This window comes from Phyllostomus discolor, chromosome 13 (genome assembly GCF_004126475.2).
Source record: "Phyllostomus discolor isolate MPI-MPIP mPhyDis1 chromosome 13, mPhyDis1.pri.v3, whole genome shotgun sequence".
In the NCBI taxonomy this organism is placed as follows: Eukaryota; Metazoa; Chordata; class Mammalia; order Chiroptera; family Phyllostomidae; genus Phyllostomus; species Phyllostomus discolor.
The window spans coordinates 42,951,393-42,966,322 of NC_040915.2; the positions used below are offsets into that span (position 1 = coordinate 42,951,393).

Sequence of the window (14,930 nt, forward strand, 5' to 3'; positions counted from 1 at the left end):
CACGGCGAGGTCTTCCCCTTCCGAGGCTGCCCCCCCCACCCCCCAGGGAGCGCCTCCTCCCCTGGAGGTCACGGGTGGTCACGTGCCTCCCGCATCCTTTCCTCCCCGCCTCTCCCTCCCGTCAGGCGACAGCGTGGCGTGATGTGACGGCGCTCCTGCCGTGGCCTTGCGGCCGTCTTGGGTAAGCACCACGCACACGAGGGCCTTGAAGGCTCGGCGATAAATCAGAGCTAGATTGGGCGAGCCGGTCAAGGCGAGCGGACCCTTGCTGACGGACGCCCGGGCGTCCAGGAAGCGGGGGGAGTCAGGGCCAGCGCGGAGCCCGGATGCACGTAACTCCCAAGAACTGCAAAAGTCACCCCCCCCCAAAAAACCACAATAAATCAACGAAACAGCCCCTGCAGCTGATGACTCTTGAGTGCCTTAAGGAATTCAGTGAAGGATACTCATTCATCGATGAGTTCTGTGATTAATTACCGAGTTAATTAGCTAAGCGATGGCTTCACGTCCGTGTGGAACGGTGAGAGTCGCGCTGTCCTCGCGCTCTCAGTTCCATCCCCTCCGGTGGCCCTCACAGGGGAGGGGAGGCCTTATGGTGCCCCCGGGTGGGAGCCGCCAGAGTACGGACTTCTGGGCCGGTGTCCCCAACCCGCACCGCGCTGGCCTGGCCGCCCCCATCTAGGTCAGGGCTGGGCCCTGCTCCAGGTGCCCTGGACAAGGCTGGGGCTGGGGGAGTGGGGGCAGTCCCAGGTGAGGGGCGCTGGCGGGCCTGCAGCAGGCGCTCCCTAACAGCGCTTCAGGCTGGCACACGTTGGTCCAGGGCAGGCCCGGGAGAAAGCTGCTTCCTTCCAGGGTGGAGCAAGAGTTTCAGAAGGCCTTGCTCTGAGCCCGCAGGGTCGCCTGGCCCGCCTGCCCTGGGGATTAGGGACACTGCCAGCCCAGCCCCCAGTAACCCGGGAGCCCCATGCCCCTTTAGTGGCCGCACCCAGAGAATGAGCGGATGCGTCTACATCCGGGGTCCAGAGCTCAGTGTGGGTGGGGGCTGCAGGCCGAGGAGGAGGCGGCGGGCCGCGCGGAAATCGGCAGTCGGCAGGGAGCGCTCGCTCTCTGAGATGGCTCCTGCGTCACTCTGGCCTCTTTGGGAGTGCACAGACCGAGACTTGTTGACATCGTCTCTGCCCGTTCCCTGTTCCCTTATCGGCGATGCGGAGTGTTGCGCGCAAGGCGCTTCGCTCCGGACCCTGTGCGCAGGCCGCCCCTGGTTGGTCGGCTCCGTTCGCGGTGGGCCAGCTCCCCTTCCACGCCGCGTTCTAGCTGCGAGGGCAGGGCGTGGGGCCAGCTGCCGCCCGCAGCATCCCAGTCGGGGGCCGTGTGGAGCGGGCGATAAGGCCGAGGGGCGGGCGGGAGCAGCTGGCACTCTTTGACCTTACGCAGGGTGGCAGGGAGGCCTTGCTGATAAGGCGGCCCGGCCATCCTGAAGGAAGCGGCCGGGCAGATATCTGGGGGAACAGGATTCCAAGTCCAGGCTGCGCCAGATTCTGAGGTGGGGGGGCCCTGGCGTGCCAGGAACAGTGAGGCTGCGGTAGACTGTGTGTGGTGGTCGTGGTGGCGGTGGTGGAGAGAGGAGGTTGCAGAGGCCCCGGGGACCCAGGTTGGGAAACTCCTAGTCAGAGTGAACCACGATGCCGGTCACAGCGGGGGAAGTGGGAGGGTAGGAGGGGCGAGCGCGCGCGCGCGGGAGCGGAAAGGAGGCGAGGGGCCACGGGAGACGACGGAGGACGGTGGGAGGGAAGGGGCGAACGGGAAGCAACTGACAGTGAGGAGGGCAGACGGGATGGGAGGGATGGGGCACGGGCCCAGCTGATACCCTGGCACGCGGACGCCGGGCCTCCACCGCTTCCCCACCACTCTCGCAAAACGGAAGAGAGGGCCTGGTTGCACCGCCCCTCGGACCATCCTAGCCCCGCCTCTGACCCCGCCCTGGCCATTAGGTCCCACCCCCTCCCCTCCCGCCCCGAATCCTGGTGCCCGGTGCCCCAGGGGCGGTCCAGCGGACCCTCGATGGCGCATAAAACCTCTGGTCACCTGCTGGGCTGTTCCTCCGTGTGCCGTGTGCCGCCGTCCGTTTGTCGCCGTCCGAGGCCCGCCGTGCCCTGCGGCCTGCGTTCCCGGAGTCGCCGCCGCCTCTGTCGCCAGCCCCGTCCGGTTTAGGCGCGGAGTCCCGAGCGCACCGCGTGGGCACCCGGGTGCACAGACATGGGCAGAAGCGCCAGAGCGCGCTGGGCGGTCGTGGCGCTGGGCTGCGCGGGGCTGCTGTGCGCTGTGTTGGGTGCCGTCATGATCCTGGCGGTGCCTTCAATCATAAAGCTGCAGGTCTACAAGGTGAGTGCGGGGGCCCGCCGGGAGCCGGAGGGCCTGGGCGCCGAGGGGCGCGCCGGAGGGGCCGCTGCCCGCCTCCCCAGTCCCAGGCCAACCGGGCTGAGGTTGGGAGCCAAGTGCGGCACCTAGGGGCCTTGCTGAGGGCTAGCGTTTCGGAGGCCTGAATGACGGACCACCCCGGACCCTGACCTCGCCCTCAGGGGTCGGACCTGAGCGCAGGGTTCTGCCTCCCAGCCTGCCCCGGGGCGGCGCCTCACGCCTGTGGCGGGGTCTGCTAGTTCTAGGACCACACTTTGCCTCCTTCCTGTGAGCCCAGGAGGGCAGAAACCCCACATTCATGGGCTCCCAAGAGCTCCCCCGGGGGCCCCGGCCTAGTAGGTGATTGGTGGGGCTGCTGTGTTCCCCCTGCACTGCCGTCCTCACTCTGGCTGGAAGGGATAAGCCGATTTTCTCCCCAGATTCCAGCAGAGGCGGGCACAGGTCCAAGGTTCAGTGGGTAGGGTCCTGGGAGAGAGAGCCCACAGCCCGAGGGCTCCGCTCCGACCTAACCTTACTCACACAATGCCGTCCTTTTAGTCAGAGGGGCCAGTTAAGGTGTCTGAGGGCTTCAGACTGTTTGGTTCTACCGCCCTGGGGGTTTGGGGGCCCTGTTTGAATGCACCTGGAGTTACTGCAGGAGGTGTGACCGGGAAGTCGGGGCGACCGGGAAGTCGGGGCGACCGGGAAATCGGGGCGGTCGTGGCCCACACTTGTGCTGCAGGCAGCTCGGAGCTCTGCAGGCAGAGCCAGCACCTGCACTGTGGGAGGGGGCAGCGGGGCTCACCTTTGCCGGGGACCCGGCCAGACCCAGGGCTCTGGCAGAGTGGATGCTGTCACTAGCTGGCTGCTCTCTCCCCCCTCCCCCTGCCCCCATCCTGCGTCGTCAGGTGAGTGTCCGGAGAAGGGAGACTGTCCGTGCCCGGGCCCAGCACAGGAGGCTTGGGAACCGAATGAATGGGTGAGTGAGTGAGCGAGTGAGTGGAGGAGGCTCCGTCTGCCTCGACCTGGCTGACCCTCCTGGGGGCGCAGCCGGCTGTGAGGAGGGGCCGGGAGGCGTTCCTTGGGGGGCTGTGGGGGGGCAGCGTTGTCCGCGTGAGTCATCTTGTCGGGGGCATCTTTTCTTGCTGGCGAATTTGGCTTTCAAATCCTGTCCTGTGGAGTCCTGTGGCCTGACTGCGTGGAGAGCCCTCTCATGAGCAACGGCTGAGTTCCTCTTCGGGCTGTTTTGTTTTTGTTTGTTTGTTTGTGTTTTTTTTGCCCTCCTGGGAATGGCAGGAAAACTTGTGGGGTGAAACCTCAGAACTTAGCATTGCTTCTCCCTCTCCCGTGGAGGCTAAGGAGGCCTGTGTCTGTCTGTTATGTTTTTCAAAGCAGCCGTGATGGCTTTACCGTGGGGAGAGCCGCCCGTGAGTGCCCACCGGGCCCTCGGTTTCGGCGCCGTGGGCGCCCAGGTGGCGGCGGCCCAGCCGGGGGGCCTCTGGCCGCGGAGGCGTGGGGTGGGCGGGACTGACGGCTCCCCAAGGTGCACGTCAGCTCTGCCGCTCCTGGCCGTATTTCAGGGTTTCTTTCTATGGCCGGGGCAGGTTCCAGATGTCGGCTCCCCGTGTGTGCGTGTGCATGCATGTGTGTGTACACGTGTGTACACGCACCGCCGCCTAATTTCCCACTCCTGCCCTGGGCTTTTCCAGAGGACAGTGCCGCCATCCTCGGCTGTCCTGGAGCCGGGGTTCCGGGGCTTTCAGTCGAGCGAGCGCCCTCCGGCATCCTGCGTGACCGTCTCGAGGGTGATTGGTTCGGGGCCGAGTGGCGTGAAGGCAGGGAGGCGAGCCCGGCCCATCGGACGGCCCCCTGAGTGCCAGCCAAGCACCTCCCGGAGGGGGAAGGCCGCCAGCGTTCGGGGGGCCCCGCGGGTGGGGCGCCCACGGAGGGAGGGGCCGCCCGCTGGTGTTTTCTTTGGCCGCACGTGCCCCCGGGCAGCGTGAATGGGAGGCCTGTGCTTGGAGTCCTGTGTTTTTATGTTTCTTGGCTACTTTAAAAGAAAATTCAGATGGAGGGAAAAAAAGAAAGTTTCCCCCGTTTTGGTCTTCAGGCAGCACCGGGGTCACCGGCACGTCTCCTTCTAGACCTTTGCCGTGGCGACGTCACGGGCACTCGGTCATACACATGCATACCTGTGCTTTTGGTACACGTTGAACTGCACTGTGTACAGATGTCCTGCAGCTGGATTTTAGTTCACCGGCAGAGCCTGAAGCTTTTTTTCCCTCCGTCCGAACGGACGCGTCTATCCTGGTTTCTTTTCGCTGCTTCTTGGTATTTGTTGGAAAGGCCAGTTATTTCCCTGTTTCCCTACCGGCTGTTCCCCTGCTTTGTCGCACAGTTTGGGTTGATACTTCCGCCCGCCGTGTGGAGGTAGCCGCCTCCCCCACGCCACCGGAGAGGGCCCCTTTGTCACCGTGGCCCTTCTGGCCCTTCTGGGGCTGAGGTGCGTTTCTGAGGTTGCGGACGGGGTTGAGTAGGGCTGTCTCGCTTTGCCGCCCGGGGCGGTTTCCCGGACCCCGGGCTGCACCCCTAGCTGGGCCGACTCCCCATGGGGGACCTCGGGCTGCCTGCTTGTGGGACAGGGTCGGGTCAGGTTTGCCTCCTGGCCAGGTGATCAAGTACAAAGGCATGTGTGGAAATGTCCTGGATGCGCCTACTTTCTCATTCGGGTCCGACCACAGCCTTGTGAAACCGGTGCAGGTGGTGGTGTTATTATTATTCCTTCCTGAAGATGAGGACACTGAGGCAGGGCAAAGGCCAGCGGCCTGCCAGGGCTGACACAGCTGTGGCAGTGTCGGACACAAACCCTAATCCGCCACATCTGGATCACAGGCCATAAAGGGGGAGCTCCTAGTGGCGTGGGCCTCTCAGCACAAGGCGGAACGAGATACATACGTTGTAGCATGGATTGGTCTCAGAAACGCACTGCTGACCAAAGTTTGGTGCTATTTGTTTTTGTTTTATAAATAACTCCACAAAGCAGTACTTTGTGTTTTCAGTGGGTTAATATCAGTGCATGTTACAGCTCAGAAAAAGGTGTGGAAGGGTGCGCACCAGACTGACGAGGCGACTCTCAAGGGAGGAAGGGAAGGGGCCGGGGGCGTGGCCCAAGCAAACTTACGCTGTATCTGTAATGCCCCTACTTGATCCTTTTAAACAGAGAGAATGCTTTCGTGTGTTATGCATTTAATGAAAGCTTAGTAGTGCATCCGTAGCTTTCCCCCCACAAGCAGCCGAATGGAGTAGCCCCAAACACAGGACCTTGTGTCCTGAGGTCTCCAGGAGAAGCTTCTGGAAGAAGTGAGACTCGTCTCTCCTCTCCCCCAGCGCCCAGGACTGGGCGAGAGGTGGTGTGCAGACGGTGTGGCCCAAGGAGCGTAACCCCGTGTCTCCGGGCGCCCGGCAGTGTTCGGGAACTCTCCGGGAATGCCGTCTCCTTGAGTCCCGGGAGAATTCTGGGGCAAATGTCTCACCACCATTGACATTTGGGAAACAGCTAAAGATAGCCATTTGCCTCGGGTGACCTCGCTGCCATGCCCACGCCCGTGTGCGTGCGCCTGTGCACGGGAGAGAAAGTATCCCGGAGGCAGACCAGGGAACACAGGCCCCGGCCCCTCTGCGTCCACCTCTGGAACCGAGTGCACCGCCCCCCCGCCACCACCGGATTTGAACCGATGACGGGAGCCCAGTCCGGGCCCCCTGGGGGCACATGTTGGAGTCGCTGTGTGTCCCGGGGCCGCCAGGGAGGGCCCTGCTGCAGCTGGGCCCCAGGGGGTGGGGGGCTCGTCCCCTGGCCCCTGTGGGCGGTGGCAAGCCTCAGGACCGAGTCCCGTGTCCAGGAGGGTAGCCGCATCCCCTCTGCCGTCTTTAACTTGGAGTCCTGCTTGGGAACCAGCCTTGGGTGCTTAGCCCACTGCTTTTTCCAGCTGCGGAGGGCTCCCCTCGCCCCCCGCATGCCCCGTCTCAGAGCGACACCTGCGTTGGTTCCTCCAGGTGCGGAGGCGAAGGCCTGGCGTCAACCGTCAACCGCACTGAACACCTAGTTCCCGCCCCCACGTATCTGGTCCGTCGGCAAATCCCATTGGCCTCACCTTCAGGGCCAGCGTGGACTCTGCCCCTCCCCCACGGCTCCAGCTCTCCCGCCTCCCCAGCTGCTGCCTGCGCGGGGCAGCGGTCTGGTTTGTCCCGGGGTCTCCACACACACCCCTAACCCCTCCACTCACAGGCTGTCCTTCTCCCTCCTTCTCCCTCCGGGTAAACACAAAGTCCTTTCTGTGGCCCGGAGGCACGCCCACAGTCTGGCGCCCTCTCGCCTGCCTGCTCACTCTCTGTGCTCATCTGGGTGGTCCCCGAGCCCACCAAGCCTGCCCCACCTCAGAGCCTCTGGCTTGTTTGCCCCTCTGGCCGGGAGGCTCATCCCCCAAATTTCCCTAGATGTCAACCCTATCATGCTATGCGTTGATGTAGGGGTTCTCTCTCTCCCCTGTGAGCTGGGAGCCTGCTGGCGCAGGGGCTGTGCTGCCGCCATCCCTGTGGGGTCCCCGAGGGCCAGGCGGGGGCTCCCCATGGGCCAGCGGAGCGAACAGCCAGCCCTTTGAAGTCGGGTTGTTTTCTTACCTTCTCCCCACTCCCGGCCCAGCGCGGGCTGCATCCTGCTGCCTCCGCCCCGCCACGCCCGCCTCCGCGGCTCCGTGCCCTTTGGCAGCGCTCTGCCCATCGGTTACAGGGTGGGGGCTGATGGCAGATAACGCTAATGGGTGCCGCCAGGTCAGACGCTGGGTGTTCCACTGGTCCCCTCTGGCCTAGGGACAGCGACTGTGCCACTGCCTGTGTTTTGCTGGGGGGAGGCAGGCAACAGTCACTTGTCCCAGCCACTCGGCCGCAGTGGCCAGGCTGCGGCTTCACGCCGGGAGCCTGGGTCCACCCTGCCCGCCCTCCTCTGCGTTTCTGAGCAGCTCGGCTTGGTGTTTGGGGGCGGGGCAGGGCCCCCCCCATGGCCTCTGCCTGGGTCCACCTCTCCTCTTCCTGTCCCCACTTGGGGTCCGGCCAGTGGGGTTCACTCCTGAGAATCTCCCCCCCCCAAACCGCGGGGACCGGGGGTCTCCCCACATCTCCCTCCCGGGGTGTGCTCTAGATCCACAGACTCCAGGGGAGCCCGCGGGCCCGGCCACCCCAGCTCTGTGTGTCTGGGCCCCAGAAAGCGCTCCTGCACCCCAGACAGCGGGGTGCTTCCTGCAGGCCCTGCACCTGGCCGTGTGGGACGGAGCCGTGGGGCTGGTTCCCCATGGGGGGAACCCCTTCCGGGGAAGGCCCAGGTCTGCTCACAGGTGTGACCCCGGCAGGCTGGGTTTTTCTCCCTCTTTCCTGTGTGTTCCTCCGGGGCAGGGCAGGGCCGAGGCAACGGGCTCCAGGGCCACAGCGGGACAGCAGGGCCTGTTCTAGTGTCCCCAAGTCTGGTGTGCCTTTGTTTCCGGCTCCGCTCCCGGTGCATCTGCTCTTCTCTGGCTTCCCGAGTGTGTGCGTGCACATGTGTGTTGGTGTGTGTACCCGTGTGCAAACTGCGTGCACACATGAGTGTTATGTGTACACACACGTGACAACCTGCATGCATGGTCACTGACCCATGAACCTGTGTGGGTGTGCGCGCACATGCATGTCTAGGAGTGGCCGTGTGCTGATGCGGGGGCACATGTGCTGGCATGTGTCACACGCCACGCTTGTGGGCGTGTAAAGCACGGACACACACATCAATGTGTGCACACGTGTGGTGACATTTCACACATAAACCCATGTGTGTTTGCGGGTGAGGGCACATGTGCACCAGTGCACCACACATGTGGCCATGCTTAATCTGTGGGCACTTGTCTGCACACACATGAACACTGGCCCGTGCTGGTGTGCTTGGTCACACACGTGGGCACACATGTACGTCTATTGACATGTGTCTCTGGGGGTGCACACCCGTGGGGGTGAGCCCCACTGTGCTCTGGCCTCCCCGGGTCTGGCGCTGCTCAGTCCGGGAGAAGTCCCGGCAGAAGCTGCCTCCGCCTGGCACCGCCGCACCCGGGCCTCGGCCTCCTGCAGGCCAGCCGGGCGCCAGCTGCTGCCACGGACCAGCTCGCGAAGGGCTTCCCTTGGGCACGTCCGCATCTGTGGGTCCTGCTGGTGGACGTCCGTGCCCAGAAGGGGGTTCCCACGCCCTTGGTCGGTAGAAGAGGGGCCCCAGGGGTCATAAGCCAACCCTCAAGGTGGGCTTCGGCCACACGGCTGATGCTGACAGACTTTTCTTTTTTTTTTAAAGTCCTACAGCCATCTACTTTGAAGTAGACTGTGTGGGTTTTTTTGAGATTGTATTTATTTTATTTTATTTTTTAGAGAGGGAAAGGAGGGAGAGAGAGAGAGAGAAAAACATCAGTGTGCAGCTGCTGGGGGCTGTGGCCTGCAACCCAGGCATGTGCCCTGACTGGGAATCGAACCTGCAACACTTTGGTTCACGGCCCGCGCTCAATCCACTGAGCTACGCCAGCCAGGGACGGACTTTTCTTGTTCAAACCTCGGAACCAGAAGATTTGGGTCGGGAGTGCTCGGCCCCCGGCCTTCCACGCCGGGGTGGGGGCGTCGCACAGCTCCGGCCCCGCAGCCACGTGCACTGTGCAGAGACTTCGGCCGCACAGAGTGGCAGGCAGACAGAACAAACCAGCCCGAGACGAGGGGACACGAGTGTTTACATGGCTCGTCTCCCTCCTCCTCGTTGGAAGGCGGCCTTGGCCTCCGCTGGCCCCGGGAGTGGCCGTCAGGAGCGGAAGTGCAGAGAGAAACAAAGCAGCATGGAGACACTCGTGTAGGGTTTCCCAGCCTCAGAGGGCCCAGGCGCTGGGGGGCCTGGCTGGGCGCTGGGGGGGGCCTGGCTGGGTGCTGGGGGGGCCCGGCCGGGTGCTGGGGCGGCGCGGCCTGCATGTGGTGTGCATGAGGAGCCCCCCACCAACCCCGGCCCCTGACCCGCGGCCCCGGGCACGCTGTCTTCCCCTCGCTCCCTTCTCCCCGCCGCGTCTTCCTGTCCACCAAAGGCCCCTGCTGGGGCAGTGGGGGGAAGGAACAGGAGTGGCCTGACCCTTGTTCGCTTCCTGGCGTTCTGGGTGAGGTTCCTTCCACTTTTTCTGAAGTTTCTGGGACTCTTGAGACCCCTGAGATGGCGACAGGTTGGCCGCTCTCGGTCTCGGGTCTGTGACCGTGACCTCCCCACACAGGATGTCCCTGGGCTCGGACGGCCCGTGCGCTCACACGCTCCCTGGGTGGCTCACCCGGTGTCCTCCCGGGAATGCCATCTTTGTCCCCGCCACTCCCACGCTGGCATCCCGGGCCCATACCTTTCCCCTGAATTTCAACAGCCGGCTCCGTATCTCAGTGTGGGGGTCAAAGGCCACCCCGCCTGACTCCTGGCCATCCCTGCGGCCCCGTCCCTCTGGCCACCATCCTGCCGCTGTCCTGGCTCCCGCGTCCTGCAGCTTCCCCGGGGCCAAATGTCTCGGGTTCAGTCTGGGCTCTCCACTCGGCCTCCCGCGCTGAGCCATAGGGAGGCTTTAAGGCTTCCTCGTGGAGACATTCCGAGTCCAGCCGCTTCTGGCCGCCCTGCTGTGGCCACCGCCTCGGGCCAGAGGGCCGCCGGCTCTCGGCTGGGTCCCTGCAGGCCTGCCCGCCCCTCCGCTCCTGGTGAGGTCTTCTCAGCCCAGCAGCCGAGGGGACCCCATGCCGACCGCAGCCAGATCTCGACCCCATGCCGACCGCAGCCAGATCTCTGTCCCACTCAGATCCAAGCCCCACGGGGGGCGGGGGGGGGGCGCCCACGCCCTCCTCCCGGCCCCTGCCCCGTGCTCGCCGGCCATTCCTCAGACGCACTGGTGCGCACTGCGCCTGAGCTGCCCCCCCTCTGCCCACCCCTGTCCTCCCACCTGTCCCCTCGCCCGCCTCCTTTAGCCTTCCTTCAAGCCTCGCTTGCCCTCCAAAGCCCACCCCACGCCCTCCCGGTGCCCCTGTGCCCTGGCCCCACCTTGCTGTTTTTCTGTGGCCTTGTCACAGCGGACAGAGCGTCTGCCTGACCCCATGTTTATTGTCCATGTCTCCCCATGAGGGACCTCAGGTTGTTTTTAAAGATTTTATTCATTTTTTAGAGAGAGGAAGGGAGGGAGAAAGAGAGGGAGAGAAACATTGATTGGTGACCTCCTACACACCTCCAGCCGGGGACCTAGCCCACTACCCTGGCACGTGCCCTGACTGGGAATCGAACCAGCAACCTCTCCGTGCACAGGACGGCACCCAACCCACTGAGCCACACCAACCAGGACAGGGACCTCCGTTTTGTTTGTTGCTGTGCCCCCAGCACCTGGTACTGCGCCTGACACACAATCGCAGGTTCTCCGATAGTGACTGGGTGTCCGGAAGACCAGGCTCATTCCACGGGGAGGCTGGTGACTGGTGGGAGGCTGCAGTCCTGTGTGGGGACACGGGCCTGCTGCCCTGCCCGAGCGTGCGGCCCCGTGCCAGACCCCGCCCCGCCCCGCCCACCTCTGCCCGCCAGGCCTCTGGGCCGGCAGCTGCCTCCGCTGCAGCTGGAACCTCTTTCACGGATGCGGACGCGGGCCTTCCAGGACCCCCGTTAAGCCCTCGCACGTGGTGTGCAAAGCCATGTGTCCCCAGGCCTGTGAGCGCCTTCTCCGCAGGCCCCTGCGCGCCCGACGGCCTTTTCCTCCAACGCACCACGTGCTTTCCTGCCTCCGGCCTCTGCGCAGACTGCCCCTCCCCCCTGGAAGACGCCCCCCCCCCAACCCCCTCCCCCTGCTCTTAGGCCTGGTCCTGTCTCGTGCGAGCAGAAGCAGGAGAGGGCGACAGGCCGCAGGCATGGCTGATGGGCCCCTGGCCCCCACGCAGTGTCCACACGGCAGGTTCTCACGTGGCCTGTCCGGGACTCCTGCTCCTACACTGTTAGAGAGCATTTTGTTTGTCTCTACCCGAGACCTCTTAAAGAGACGGTAGCTCGACAGCTCAGTGTTTCCTCGGGGACGTTTTCATCAACTCTTGGACGATAAGATCTGCCACTCAGGTCGCGCTCGGGTGCCATCTTTTAGTTTCCCTGCGGGGAAACCCAAGCCCAGGAGGAGCCCGATTTACAAAAGACCGATAAGAAAATTAACCTCCCGGGCAGCAGGGCCTGCCGCGGAGCAGGGAGCTGGGACGCTGCGCGGTTGCCAGCCGGGCCCGGGAGCCGGGCTTGGGAGAGGCCAAGTTCGCAGAGGCAAGTCGTGACCTGCATTCCTCAGGCAGCGAGTCGGAGGGCCCCGCGCGGCACCCACAGGCCAGGGCAGGAGCGGGAGGAGGCGGCGGCAGCCTGCTGTTATAAATGGGGCGGGGCGTGCCGAAGTTCCGGCTTCGTCCCCGCCCCCCCCCCCCCAGGCGGGAGGCTCCGCATGGGTGCGGGAGCCTGAGACTTGGCGGCTGTCACCGGCGCCTGCCCAGGCCCGGGTGCCAGGGAGCTGACCCGGAATCGTGGCCGGCAGGCACCCAGCGCAGCTGTCACCACCAACCGTCCTAACGGGATGGCTGCCGGCCTCCGGCCTGGGCCCAGAGCCCTGCGGCGCGCCCTGGGGCGCACCCTGGTGTACCCAGAAAGTGCGGAGTGCGGTGGGGGAGGTTCCCCTGGGCGGCCCAGCCCCTGGGAGCACCCGTGTGTGAGCCGGGGGTGCACGGGATGCCGGCAGGGGCGCCTGGGTGAGCGCCGTGGGGCCACCTGGGACTGGGGATCAGGAAGAGATGGGCAGGGAGGCGGCTCCGCCTGTGGTCCTCAAGGGTGGGCTGTGTCCTCAGACCCCCGGTCTCCGCTGGTCTCTGCCACTCTCCACATCTGTCTCTGTCACTCTGTCTGTCTGTCTGTCTCTCTGTCTCTCTCTGTCTCTCAGCGCCAAGCCCTGTGAGAGCTGCGTGCCGACACGGTGACACCTTGTCCCAGACCCCGCTGCCCCACCTGTGTCCCACAGACGGGGTGTCTCCGTGCCCACAGACCGCGGCCACGCTCCAGCAGGCGCAGACGGTGTCACAGTGGGTCCCCGCTCCCGTCCCCCGCTGTCCCGGCGGCACCCTTCCTCCCAGTGTGTGTTTGCAAACCCAGGACGCTGCCTGCGTCCGGCCGCCCTGTCTCTGGGCCCCCGCTCCTCCCCAGCCCCCTCCTGTTGCGGGGTCTCTCCCGAGGCGGACGCGGGTGAGGGGCCAGGCCGAGGTCAGGGCGGGTGCCCCTCGCCTTGGGTTGTCTCGAGGCTTCCTCACGAGGGCTCGTTTTCTTTTTTTTCTTTTTTTTTTAAATGTATTTATTTTTAGAGAAGGAAGGGAGGGAGATAGAGACACACACACATCAATGTGCGGTTGCTGGGGGCCGTGGCCTGCAACCCAGGCATGTGCCCTGGCTGGGAATTGAACCTGGGACACTTTGGTTCGAAGCCCAAGCTCAATCCACTGAGCTACGCCAGCCAGGGCTAGGGCATGTTTTCTAAGGACACATTCCTGCCCAGAAAGCTCCTCGAGCGAGTCAGACGGGAGAGAGCTCTCCTGGCTGAGGCGGGGTGGGTGTCTGGACTTGCCCCGCCTTGGCAGCGCCCCCTGCACAGCGGCCCAGGACCACAGGGCCAGTTTGAGCCGTCCTCCCACTGCCCCCCAGGCTGGAAGGAGCCAGAGACCCCTCTGGCCTCACCTCCCGCAGACATTTCTCCACCTGCTTCCTCACTTCACCCTCTGATTCCTGCCCCCCCGGCCTCCCCCCCGCTCCCGCCAGGCCTGCGGGTCCTGCCTGCATCCCTCAGATCCACCATCCAGCCCTCCCGTCTGGGGCCGACCCAGCGCCAAGGACACCGGACGGGCTGTGGGCCAGCCGACGCTCACCACATCCTCGGGGCTGGACAACTGTCGGGCCTGGGGCCTGTCTGCTGAGTGGTGGGCCGGGGGCTTCTTGCGGCCCCGCACCCACGCCTCTGAGCCCTGTGGGAGTTCCCATGTGCACCCCCTGGCTGCACCTGGGGGTGGGGGCCGAGCCGGCTCTCCCGCCTGGGCTGACTGCCCCCAGAACCCCTGCAAGGCCTCTGCAAGACCTCTCCTGTTCCCAACCCCCCCCCCCCGCATTCCACCCGCTGCAGCCCCCGCCTCACAGTTTCCACTCAGAGTCTTCGGTTTCTTTTCACTGTGAAATGTCCACCATCAGGGGCACTTCCAGGGATGCCCTCGAGACACGTGTGGTTGGATAAACCCCTGAAACGAACACAGATCCAGAAGCAGAGCCTCATTGGTCCCCCAAAGCCCCACAAAGGAAAGGACGCTGGGTCCCCGCCTGCTTTGGCTTCTGTGGCGTCACCTCCCCCTGTCCCCGCCGCCCATCGGCACCCCTAAACGCTGACTCAGTTCCGTCTGACTCTCCACGTGACCTGAGTGGGGTCTTACTGCCGTGGCCTGAATGTGAGGCCCCCCTCCCAAGTTCATGGGTGGAAACCCTCATCTCCCAGGGGATGGGGTTCCCAGGGGGTGGGGCCTTCGGGCCGTGGTGTAGTCGTGAGTGGGGAGATATTTGGTGTCACTCACGGGCTGGTGCGCTGAGCAAAGGGCCCCCCCGACCCCCCTCGCCCCTTCAGCCGTGGAGCACACACACCAAGAAGTCCGAGGCCAGGCAGAGGCCTCCCCCCACCCCGACCACATCGTCCTGATCCCCCACTTCCGGTGCCACGGCTGCGAGAAGCGAACGCTGGTTATCCATGACCTGCCTTGCTGCGCTTTGTAGGGGCGGGCCGCCTGCGCGGGCCGAGACCCGCATTCTGCTTTTTTTTAAAATTTTTAATTTTTAAAGATTTTGTTTATTTATTTTTAGAGAGGGAAGGAAGAGAGAGAGAGAGAGAGAGAAACATCAATGTGCAGTTGCTGGGGGCTGTGGCCTGCAACCCAGGCATGTGCCCTGACTGGGAATCGAACCTGTGACACTTTGGTTCGCAGCCCGAGCTCAATCCACTGAGCTACGCCAGCCAGGGCCCGCATTCTGCCCTTTTCTCTCCTCCCGTAGCCCTGTGAAACCGGGCACATGGCTGGCTCCCTCTGGGGCCGTGAGCGGGGTCGCGGTGCAGGGCCGGCCGTGTGCCCCCCGAGCTGTCGAGATTTTCAGTCCCATCGCTCACTTTTTATCTTGTTACCAACAAGCACAATGGAACCTCGGTTCTCCAAGTTAATTCATTCCGGAAAACTGAGAAGCGATTTGTTAGAAAACCAAATCCCTTTCGTCACCTGAGAGACGAGGGGCTGATCACACAGGTGTCAGCATGAAAGGGAGGGGGCTGGGGGTGGAGAATAGAGACCCATAGTGTTTTGTTTTTTTAAAGACACTTTTTTAAAAGATTTTTATTTATTTATTTTTAGAGAGGGAAAGGAGGGAGATAGAGAGAGAGAGAAACAAA

General features: G+C 64.1%; 1 protein-coding gene across 3 annotated transcripts in view; it reads left to right on the plus strand.

The window, feature by feature from the left end:
- The first annotated feature begins 2,001 nt into the window (after nucleotides 1–2,001).
- The window catches only part of SCARB1 (scavenger receptor class B member 1), a 53,370-nt gene continuing 40,441 nt past the window's right edge, over nucleotides 2,002–14,930 (plus strand). For 2 of the 3 annotated variants that reach the window (XM_028528213.2, XM_036014961.1), the window contains exon 1: nucleotides 2,003–2,382. In XM_028528213.2, the coding sequence (XP_028384014.1) occupies nucleotides 2,257–2,382 (126 nt within the window). In that variant the 5' untranslated portion in view covers nucleotides 2,003–2,256. Of the gene's footprint in view, nucleotides 2,383–14,930 lie in introns of all 3 variants that reach the window. The other variant, XM_036014960.1, reaches the window with a different exon arrangement.